At 59.4% G+C, this 10,334-nt stretch overlaps 1 protein-coding gene across 1 annotated transcript; it reads right to left on the bottom strand.

Annotated features, from left to right (window-relative positions):
* Positions 1–1,445: 1,445 nt before the first annotated feature.
* Positions 1,446–9,262, bottom strand: LOC112105144 (forkhead box protein J1-B-like). Its single transcript, XM_026650668.2, has 3 exons — positions 9,228–9,262; positions 5,261–5,805; positions 1,446–2,679 (listed from the first exon to the last, which is right to left on the bottom strand). The coding sequence occupies exons 2-3, from the start codon at positions 5,774–5,776 to the stop codon at positions 1,906–1,908; spliced, it is 1,290 nt and encodes a 429-aa protein (XP_026506453.1). The 5' UTR covers positions 5,777–5,805; positions 9,228–9,262; the 3' UTR covers positions 1,446–1,905.
* Between the last annotated feature and the right edge of the window lie 1,072 nt (positions 9,263–10,334).

The raw sequence follows: 10,334 nt of genomic DNA, 5'->3' as shown, positions 1-10,334 counted from the left end.
GTTGCCACCATCCTCCCTCCCAGCAGTAAGATCCTTGTCCCGCATGCTGCTGGCACTGCTTGGTGCATGGCCTCGGGGCCGGCAGCACCATGGGACAGCTGCCCAGTTCCCAGAACGCACCATCTCGCAGAGCTGCAGCACGGTGGCAGCAGGGCCCCCCCTTCGGAGAGTTTGCGAAGTTCCCATCTGCCCCAGTTACAACCCAGGCTGGCTCCCCACTGCCACTTTCTTCACTGTGTGGCCATCCCACCATGCTGCCGCGCCCTGGAGCAGGGCATGCTGGGAGCTCGAACTGGCCTGTAGCCCCACGTGGGCTGTGGCCAGTGTAAACTCAGGCTCACTGCAGTGCTGAGGACTGCACTGCCCAGGCCTGCTGTGGGCTGGCCCCCGCCATTCCCTGCCTCTGCTGGTGACCGGCTGCTGTTCACTAGATTACAACATGAGCCCTGGAGGCAGCCTGGGACATGCACTCCTAGCTCTGTGCTCAGCTGAGACCACAGGTGGCTCAGAGAGATGCTCTGCTGAGGTGGGGCAGTGCCAGCCTGGCCCTGTGGGGCAGGCTAGACAGTAACAATGTCACTCACGTGTGTGTGTGACAAGGGGGGCCAGCATCATTCTCATTTCACAGATGGGGAAACTGAGGCACCAAGCTGCACTTGCCCAAGGTCACGGTGCAGGATAATGGCAGAGGCGGGAGGGAACAGGACCCAGCTGGCCCATTTGCCTCTGCCCCTCACTGGCTCCCTGCTCCAAAGGGTAGCACTGGCCACTCCCGAGGCTGGGTGACCTCTGCCATCTTCGCCCTGAGGGGGAAGGGAGGCTGCCATGCCTAGCAGCCAGCCCAGATGAGGCCCAGTGTTCCTGGGGAGAGGCGAGCGGTGAAGCTGGCTGGGGCCCTGCTGCAGAGCCAGGTGGTTCCCTCACAGGCGCAGAGCAGCCAGCCCTGGCTTGGAGCCACGCAGCCAGGGGAGGCTCCTTTGGTTTGCCTGGCAGACCTGCAGCTCAAGGCTCAGCTACCGCAATGGGTGAGTGCAGGAGGGGATTTCACTGCGGCTCATGCCCCTCCCTGGCTGGGCATCAGCAGCTCCCAGCAGGAGGAGTGGCCGGGTCTCTGTGCCACTTGCCGAATACCTGGGTCCTGGCAGCAGGGCTCACGCCATGGCATGGCTGCTCCCTCCTAGCCCCTCCCTCTGCCAGGCTGGGGCAATCCCAGGAGTGGCCCCTTCCAGCCCGAGGAAGCGGGTCACCCAGAGCAGTGTTGCTAGGGCAGGCTATGCAACTCTGGTGCCAGCTCTTCCCTCCTGCCCTGGGCCGTCCTGGCGTGTTTCGGGCACGCCGCCATTCATGGAGTTCCCTCCAAGCCTCCCATCCACCCCTTCCCCTCCCCCACAGCTTCCTCAGGTGCCTCCCCCATGGTCCTGTCCCACAGCTGCTGCCCCCTTGTCACCCCCCCTGCAGCCTGGGGGCCATGATGAGGCACGGAGCCTCCTGTGGCTCAGGGTCAGGGTCCGGCCTGCCCTGCAGCAGTCACTGCCCAGCCGAGTCACCGGTCTGGGGCATTACAGCTTGCTGGGGTGGGGTGGTGGGGAGAGACGGACTCCCAATGCGACCCCTGCCCAAGGGCTCAGGAAGCCACAAGCGCTGACAGTCAGGGAGGGACAGGGCCTTCCCCATAGAGTGCTTGGGAGAGCAGGAGGGACTCGGCCTACCTTCATGCCAGGGGGTAGGAGAGGGGCAGCGGCCCAGCGCTCCCTGCAGGGGAACGCTCGCACCTCGGCAACCTAGCAGGGCTCGGCTCCAGCTCAGCTGAGCGAGGGGCAGTCAGAGAAGAGCAATCAGTTGGGGGGCTGGGCACTGCAGCCCAGGGGCACCTGGGGCCCCACCCCAGAGAAGAGAGGGGGGAAATCACATGAAGGTGTCGACTTTGTCCCAGGGCTGCGTCTCGCTGAGGAAGCCGTCACAGAAGTTGAAGCCCTGCTCAAAGCCCCAGGGGTTGCCGAGCACCTCCCCCCTCGCCTCCTCCCAGGGGTGCTGGGGGGTGTCGGCGAAGGGGGTGAAATCCTCCCACTGGGAAGCCCCTGGGCTGGGGTGATTGGTAGCCGGGGTGCCCCACTTGCTGGCAAGGGGTATGTACCTGCCTTGCATGGCGAGGTCCACCTCTGCGGCCAGCGAGCTGAGCGCTGCGTTAATATCCAGGTCCTCGAAATTGCTGCCGTTTCCCCGTAAGACATCGTCAAAGGCATCGGCCCAGTTGAAATTTCCTCGCAGGGCTTCTGCATCTCTGCCACTAGAGGGCAGCAGAGGGGACTGGGCAGTTCTGGCTGCCGGGCAGCTGCGCTTCGGCAGAGGGCTGGGGGCATCCAGCAGGGGGCAGCGTTGGCCGTGCTGGTGCAGCAGGTGGTGGGCAGCCTGGTGAGGGGTGTGCCCTGGCTGCCCACCCCCCAGATGAGGCACAGGGGGCAAGAGGCTGCACCCTGCCTCCAGGGCAGGCACGGCGGGGTGCTGCCGTGGCAGGCTGTAGGGTGCGGCCGGCGGCCGTCTCCGCTTGAACACACCATTGACGAACATATCGGCGTACTGCGGGTCGATCTCCCAGAAGCCCCCCTTGCCTGGCTCGTCCTTCTGCCGCGGCACTTTCCGGAAGCATTTGTTCAAGGACAGGTTGTGCCGGATGGAATTCTGCAGCCAAGAGAAGGAGGAACAGGCCCATGAAGGACATGGCGGCAAGGAGGGGCCAGCAATACCTGGGCCTGCTGAGCCCTCCCAGCACCTAGAAAGTGCGTAGCATTAGCCCCATTGGACAGATGGGGAAACTGAGGCACTGGGCATTAAGGACCATGGGAGTTAGGCACCTAAAGATCTTTGAGGATTTGGGCCTAAGTGACTCACCTGGGAAGGAAACGGGATCAGAACCAGGTCTCCTGACTCCCAGTCCCAACCATTAGCACCATTTACCCAACCTAGCCAGTCCCTTCACCTCTCCATGTCCCACTAACGTGCATGGGGTGGCCCCATATCCCTGCAGGGTTGCCAGCTTTGCCCACTGCCAATATCCAGGACCTATTGCAGAGATGGGGCCAGCAGAGTAACATACATGTGACTCACTACGCAAGTGTTTGGGGCTGGGGGCCAGGAGATTCAGGTGCTATGGCCAGGCAAAGGTCTCAGTCACATGCAGAGCAGAATCTTCGCTTTCAGTCCCGGCTGGGAAGAAATGTGTCCAGAGGGTGACCAACGTGGGGCATCTGCCTGAGTCTGCTGACAGCCTGACCCCGGCGCTCTCTGAGACGGGAAAATGCCCCGTGCATCTCAATGGGGCCTTAATACCAAGCCCCTCTGTTCTGGGGGCTGCCCTGCAGAGGCTGTGCTGGAGCTGAAGCATCCTCCACCGGTCTGGGCTGTCCCTTAGCCTCCAGATATGGATACAGGGCCCTTCCCTGCACCCCTGACATGCAGTTCTGGGCTGAGTGCAGAGAAGAGCCTGTCCACTTGAGGAGTTGAGGCAGCCCTGGTCCCCGGTGCAGCGACCCTCCCCCCACAAGGGCTATGCAGCAGCTGTTGTGAAGTCACGGGCAGGTCCTGGACCAATCCCCCCCCCCATTGTCACAAACAGACCCATCCAGCTGAATGGGCCACAGATGCTGGACTGCTCTTCCCTGCAGCTGGGCTCAGGAGCAAAGGGTGCATGGGCTGCAGCCAGGGAGATGCCCCGCCCCAGAGCTGCCCCGGCACCTTTCTGAGCTTGAGGCTTATAAGACGACCACTAGCAAGCTAAGGTGCAGCCTGTGGGGGCAGCACTGGGCTGGACGTGCCATGTTGACAGTAAGGGCTTTTTGGGACACGCTGGGCAGGTGTCACCTGCACCCTGCCCAGCTCCTCTCCTGTGACATTCCAGGCGTCCCAGCAAAGAGCCCCTGTGGGCATAGACACCATGGACTTGTCTTTCAGAGGGTCTCTGCCCTGCCCCAGAAAGCCGGCTGGGCAGAGCAGCACCCGCTGCAGGAACACCAGGGGAAGTGTCGTGTGGAGCCAGGACTGTTCAGGAAAGGCCAGGAGTGTGGCTGCATGGGCTTGGCTCCCCCTTGGAGCTGGGGGGTGGCTGGGCTGGAACTAAGCTGCAGCCGCCAGGGGGTCTGGCAGCAGCCCGGCGGATTAGCTCTACTTAGTCCAGCCTGTCCTGACGCCGCCCAGCAGGCGCACGCGGCCTTGGTGTGTTGCTAATGGGGACCTCAGCTCGGTCTAAGAAGAATGTGTGTTGGGGGGGGGGGGGGGGAAAGCTGGAAAACATGGTCCCAAGTGGCTCCCACACCCAGAGGGGAAAAGACACCCACTGGTTCCGGTGTTAGAATCACAGGCTTTTTCAGACAGACAGTCTCACGAGTCTTTGGGACTGGTATGATGGTGTCGAAACGCTTGGGGTGGGTAGCATGGGTGCCCAGAAGCATTACGCCCTCCGATTCCAGCTCCCAGGAGCAGGGACAACATGCCTGGGGTCAAATCTGCCCCTTGCTCACTTGTCAGCATGGTCAGAGACCTGCCAATGCCTCCTGGGACCCCTCCCCGGCCCAGAGTCCTCCCTGCCAGAGCTCAGGTGGCCCCATTAGCAGCCCTGGGTCTAGACACACAAGCCAGGTTTGTTCATCCCCCGGTCTTTATCCTTGCTATAAAGGGGCTTTTGATGAACCCAGGGACACTGGCTCTTGGAGCCCCCAAGTCCTGTCACTTATCCCTTTGAAATCCCAGCAAACTCCTCTCCACACAGCAGAGGGTGGGGACGCGATTCACATGGCCATGACGAGCAGGCAGAGCTGACCCACTGAGCAAGGAAACTGCTTGGTAGGTTTGCTGGGAGCTCTTCCACAGCTGTGACCAGCCCCAGAGGTGGCTGCATTTCAGTCCCAAGCAGACACCCTCTCTATCACCTGTAGAGTGAAAGGCCACATAGAAATAGAGGGCGGATGAGCCACCTTTCCAGTATCCCCCACTCCAGAAGACACCTGGTGGAGGAGCAGCCCCACAGCTAAACACGGTGTTTGTTGGGGTCTTCCAAGAAGCAAGAGAGAAAGAGAAACAGTGCCCTGCGCTCCCCACCCTCACCCCTTGGCACGCGCAGCCTTGATGGGGGTGACCGAGGCAGAAGGAATCAAATACCGCGGCTCATTTATCAGCCTGCGGAGCCCCGGTCCTTGTGGTGACAGACGGAGGCCTCCATTGTCCATCGCCTCAACAGGGCCGTTAATTATTCAAGCCACCGACTCACCTGCCAGCTGGGCTCAGCGTGCCGGTAGTAGCAGAAGTTCTCCATGATCCATCTGTAGATGGCTGACAAGGTGACCTTGGCCTGCTTGCTGGCCCGCAGAGCCATGCAGATGAGGGTGGCGTAGGAGTAAGGGGGCTTCACCCCAGGGTTGCTCTTGTAATCGATCTCTGCAGCGCCAAGGCCAGGCAGGTAGCTGGTGCCAGGGGAGGTGGCTGCAGAGGTGGGTTTGCCCAGACGCGGGGGCATCCCCTTGGCCGCAGTGTCTCCTGCCGGTGGGCTGGCCGGGGCCTCGGACCCTTGGAAGAGCTGCTGGGGAGGCTGGTGGAGAGGGTGGCTAGGGACAGGTGGTGTCTCCGGATCAGCGGTGACGATGGAAAAGTCTTGGAGCCACTGTAGGCTGGTGAGGCTGTCATCCAAGGTCACAGCCCCACCCACATTGTCCCGGTCCTCGGGGTGCAGCAGCAGCCACTTCTCCTTGAACTGGGCAGCGATGTCAGGTGAGACGAGGATGGGCATCCTCTGCGGACACGCTCCCTCCACTCCCACTGCAGGGCAGAGCAGAGGCATGTCAGCCATAGGCCAGCCCTCTCCCAAGCCCTGCACAGCTCCTTGTGAGACGCACCCCCGGGGAGGACAGCTCGGGGTGGAGGGAGGAGAGTCCCAGGCTGCAGGCATGGACAGCTAGGGCCAGGGCTTCCAGGAGCTGCTGGGGACAGCACAGCCATCTGGATCTTTCCCTGGAAGCACAGCCCTTCTGCCAGGTGGAGTTGGCAGCAACCAGGGTCCCTCTTAACAATGCAACACAGAACTGGCTCGAGCCTCAACCCAGTAATTAGGGAAAACTAAACACCCCCTCACCCCCGGTGCCTCTAAGAGGCAACATCACCCCACTCGCAAGCGGAGTCTGTGCCTAGCGGAGAAAATGTAATCCAAGGGGAAACCACCACAACCGTGATTCGAACATGTCTGCCCATGAGCAAAACTCCCACCCCAGAGTACAGGCAGTGCCCTTTGCCTCCGTTTCTCACCTGGCGGTGTGGAAGTCCAACCAACAAATGTCCCTGTAACATGCCACCCCCACCGCACCTCACTCACAGCTGCTGTCCTTGGTCAGCAAGACCCAGAGTTCAGGGGTGCGTTCACATGAGTTCACCTCCCACCCAGGGTTGGTGGAGGAAAGAAACCTCAAGCAATGTTCGTCTGCTGCCCCTGGCCTCTCCCCTGTGCCCAGTGATTTCAGCTCTCAGTGGGGGAATCTCACTGCTGCAGGCCGGTCAGCACTAAGACCTGATTAGCAGGAATTTCAGCTCTAGCGACCATTTAAAACAAAAGACTCTCAGTGGAGCCTGATCAGTTCTGTGTTTAAACAGTGGAGTGGTGCAGGTCACCTTAGGCAGAGCCAAAACCTACAGGCACAAACTCCTCCCCTCTGCTGGCAGAGGGCATCCAAACCCTCTGCTTAGTGAGTTCAGTTCAGTTCAGGGTGACCCTCCCTCAATCAGGCCAGGCTATGCACAGTCCTGCTGCCCTTCACTCATACAATAAGGATAATGTTTCATGAGCCCTGTATTCAGCACTAAAGTGATTTGTACCCCAGCACCAGCCAGAACTGATAACTTGGGCAACACAGATAGACAGAGTGGGTGTCTTCATGTAAATACAGTCTGGCCCTGAAGCCCTCCACCCCTAGCTCATTACCAGGTCTCAGAGGAGAGCTCAGTCAGACCTTGCTGGAGGAGGCTCCAGCACAATATAACAAGCATATCTGTGGCACCTTCCAGCAGGGACTTCAAAGCATCTTCCAACCCTATGGGGTCGGGGAAAAAGAACTAGGTAGCCTTCTTAATGACAACCAAAGTAACACCGAAGGCCCAAATTCAGGCCCTCTGACAGAAGCGGACTACACAGACGGCCTTTACATAAAACAGTACAGGCCAGAACCTGAACAAAACTAGGCTGTGCAATCCCCTGCCAAATACTGTCATGGGCCATGACCAGAGGAGGGAGGGGAAGGAAGCCATGCGAAAGGCCTTAGCAATATGATAACTGCTTGTTGATGGAAAAACATGATAACTGCTTATTGATGAAACATAGTAACGGCTTATATGAAGAAATTGCTTCTAGCAAAGGCCAGCTCCCTCCTATAGTTCCAGCTACCTGCCACCAGCCAATCATCTTTGGGCATCCTGTAATAACCCCCCCCGGGAAAACAATATGTACCCTGATGAAAAACAACACCCCCCCTGGTGCCAAGTACCACCCATGTCAAAACCACCAAGAACCCCCCCACCCAATAGGCACCCAATTCTCGTAAATAATGAGGAAGCTAACGGGAAAAAGGGACAGACCCCCTACTCTTATTTTCGCATAAATGACGTATTATTTGTACTATGCTTGCGGTTTGACAGAATAAAGCAGCCTGCGAGCTGCTGCTAGGTGTGACAGTTTTCGGACTGTTACCCCAACGCGTTGGTATGTATTGCAATAAACCGGCCTCAGGCTTGAGTCTGTGAACTAAAATCAATGCGTTTACACATGGAAAACTGAGGCAGTACAGGGACCTGCCCAGGGAGCGCCAAGGAGAAGGGCAAGGAATCAGCTGGTTCTCACTCTTGGAAAATGTTCCCTCAAATGCACATTCCCCTTTTGTGCTGAGTGAGTGCAGTGCCCAGGCTTGGAGTCCCCTGCTCCCCAGCCCCACGGGCACTGGACGGAGCTCTGCAGCCAGCATGGAGACAAAGGCCGAACAGTTGCCACCTGCAAACAAAACAGAATCCACCTGCTGCGAGACGAGTTACACTGGCACCTGGCTCTGCCCTGCTCACCTGGGACGTGCAGTGTGGAAAACAAAAGTGCTGAAGAGGCCCCCAGGGAGGCGTTCTCCTGTTACCACAGGTGGCCAGGTGCTGCCACTAAAGGGCTCACGTTGATGCTCATTAAGGTAGTGCACCAACAGGCCGGGCGCGCTGCACAGCAAACGGGGAACACAATGCCACCGGGGAGGGCAGCTCAGGGTGGCCCCAGGCGCTAGCAGCTTGAGAATGGAACAGCAGCCACGTGTGTGGCAGAGAGCCTGGAGAACCAGACCCATTGCTAGCCGCCCGGCGGGCTGGAGCGGTGGCAGGATGGGGCAGCTCAGAAAGTCCCCTCTCACTCAACGGCGCCTGGGCTCCTCAGCAAACCTTACAGCAGGCAGCACCAACCTGGGGCATCTACAAGAGGGGCCCTTGTACTCTACGCCTGACACATCTGGACCCACAGCAGGCTTCATGAGAGTCCCTGAGTCTGACTGCCCTGCACTCAGGGGTTACTGCCACCTGGGAGGCAGGGCAACGTCAAGTGTAGCCTGTTACAGACAGGGAAACTGAGGCACGGAGCTAGTCTCTCCGGGTCACGCAGAGCCAGGACTAGAACACAAGAGTACCCAGCCAAGCCCCAGACCCTCTGTCGAAGGCGATCCCCCCCTCCCCACCCAGGCAGGGGATGAAGAGCCCTCACAGCTCCTAACGTCTGAGAGACCCCCTCTGCCCCCACCCACAAAGTGAACACGACACTGGTTATGCAACTAGGCTAGAGGCACGGATGCGTGCGGATCCGATCGGATCCATAGCTCCAGTTCCTGGGGCCTCCAGACAGAGCCAGCGTTGCAAGGCCAATCCCCCGCCCCGGGACCTGCTCTCCCCACCCAGCCTTTCCTTTGGAGGCAGATCAGGAAAGGAGCCACGTTCAGACGAGATCCAGATCCAAACCCGTTGCCCGCACGTCTGCCCAGACCCATCCGATGCGCTCGTCGCGTGCCTCGCAGCCTGGGTGCTGGGGAACAGCAGCCTCTTGGAGCACTGCCTGAGCGGGGGGCCTCTGTTCCTCGAACTTGCCAAACCCAGGGTTGAATTGCAGAGGACTAACCCTGGAGAGGGGCGGGCGGGAAGACAGAGCCGGGCGCTTGCAGGGACAGCGGAGCTCTTACCTTTGCAGAAAGGTGCGGGCTGGGGGGGGGGGCGTCCCCGGGGGGCACCTGTCTGGACTGGTACAGACACACTCCGCGCGTCCCGCTACCGCCCGGCTGACCTGGCAGGGCGCCCGCATCACCTTTTGTAGGGGTGGAGGGGGGAGGCCCTTTAATCCGATCCTGGGCGTCTCATTGGCTGCTGGTGTCTGGAGTCCCTTGTGCCTTCTGGCCAATGAAGCCCGGAGGGAGGCTCCCAGCCCGCTCAGCAGTTAGGGATCCTCTATAAATTCTCATGCTGGACAAAGAAAAGCGCCTTGACTTGAGGGGCCGGGAGCAAGAGCACAGGTTGGGCCTCCAGACCATGAGGTTGGACTAAACCTCAGGAGATTTTTAGAAATCCTACATCTGGCTTCTTCTCCCCGTTGGTCTCCTGGTCTCTGAGCCTGGGGGGGGTGTCACGTTTTCCAGCTTTTCTCCACAACCACCAGGGCTAGGAATGGATTTTAGAATGCAAGCTGAGTCTCACGTCATCACCTGACTCCAGGAGCCCAAGCTTTAAGAAAAACACCAGTTGTTGGGAGGCTCATGCTGAAATCGCCAGAGCTGGCCGCCTGTGAAACCAAGGAAGAAGGGAAAGTGTCTTCCACATAGGTCCTTTGCCAGTGGCAAGGATGAGTCCGGCTTGTGTGGGAGGGCGAAGGAGTGGTGTGAGAGCTGGGGAATGAGAGATGTTCAACCTGCAGCTTCCAGAGCCTCAGGACCTCTGAAAATCAGCCCTTCAGAGGAGGCCCGGAAAGGTCTATAGAGCGACACCAGCTGCAATGCATGTTGCAGTTCACAGAGCCTGCAAATCCCAGCATGCAGCATCCCATACAGGCCAGAGCAGGGGCCATGGAGACCACAGGCACAGCTCCAAGCATGTGGGATGACAGAGGGTGTATATCCTACCCCAAATGAGGCCTCTGTGTTGCATGCCAGATGAGCTGGCTGCTGGCAAAGGGCAGTGTGACTGTATTTAAATGTGGCACCTTCACCATGTTCCATCCACAAAGCCCATGCTTTGAAAGCACACTATAGGTAGGGAAACTGAGGCATAGCCTCAGAGGGAAAGCTACTTGCCCAAGG

This window comes from Terrapene carolina, unplaced genomic scaffold (genome assembly GCF_002925995.2).
Source record: "Terrapene carolina triunguis isolate 2854851 unplaced genomic scaffold, T_m_triunguis-2.0 Scaffold93, whole genome shotgun sequence".
NCBI lineage: Eukaryota > Metazoa > Chordata > Testudines > Emydidae > Terrapene > Terrapene triunguis.
Note: the sequence above shows the minus strand (reverse complement) of the source record. Positions and strands in the feature narration are given on the sequence as shown.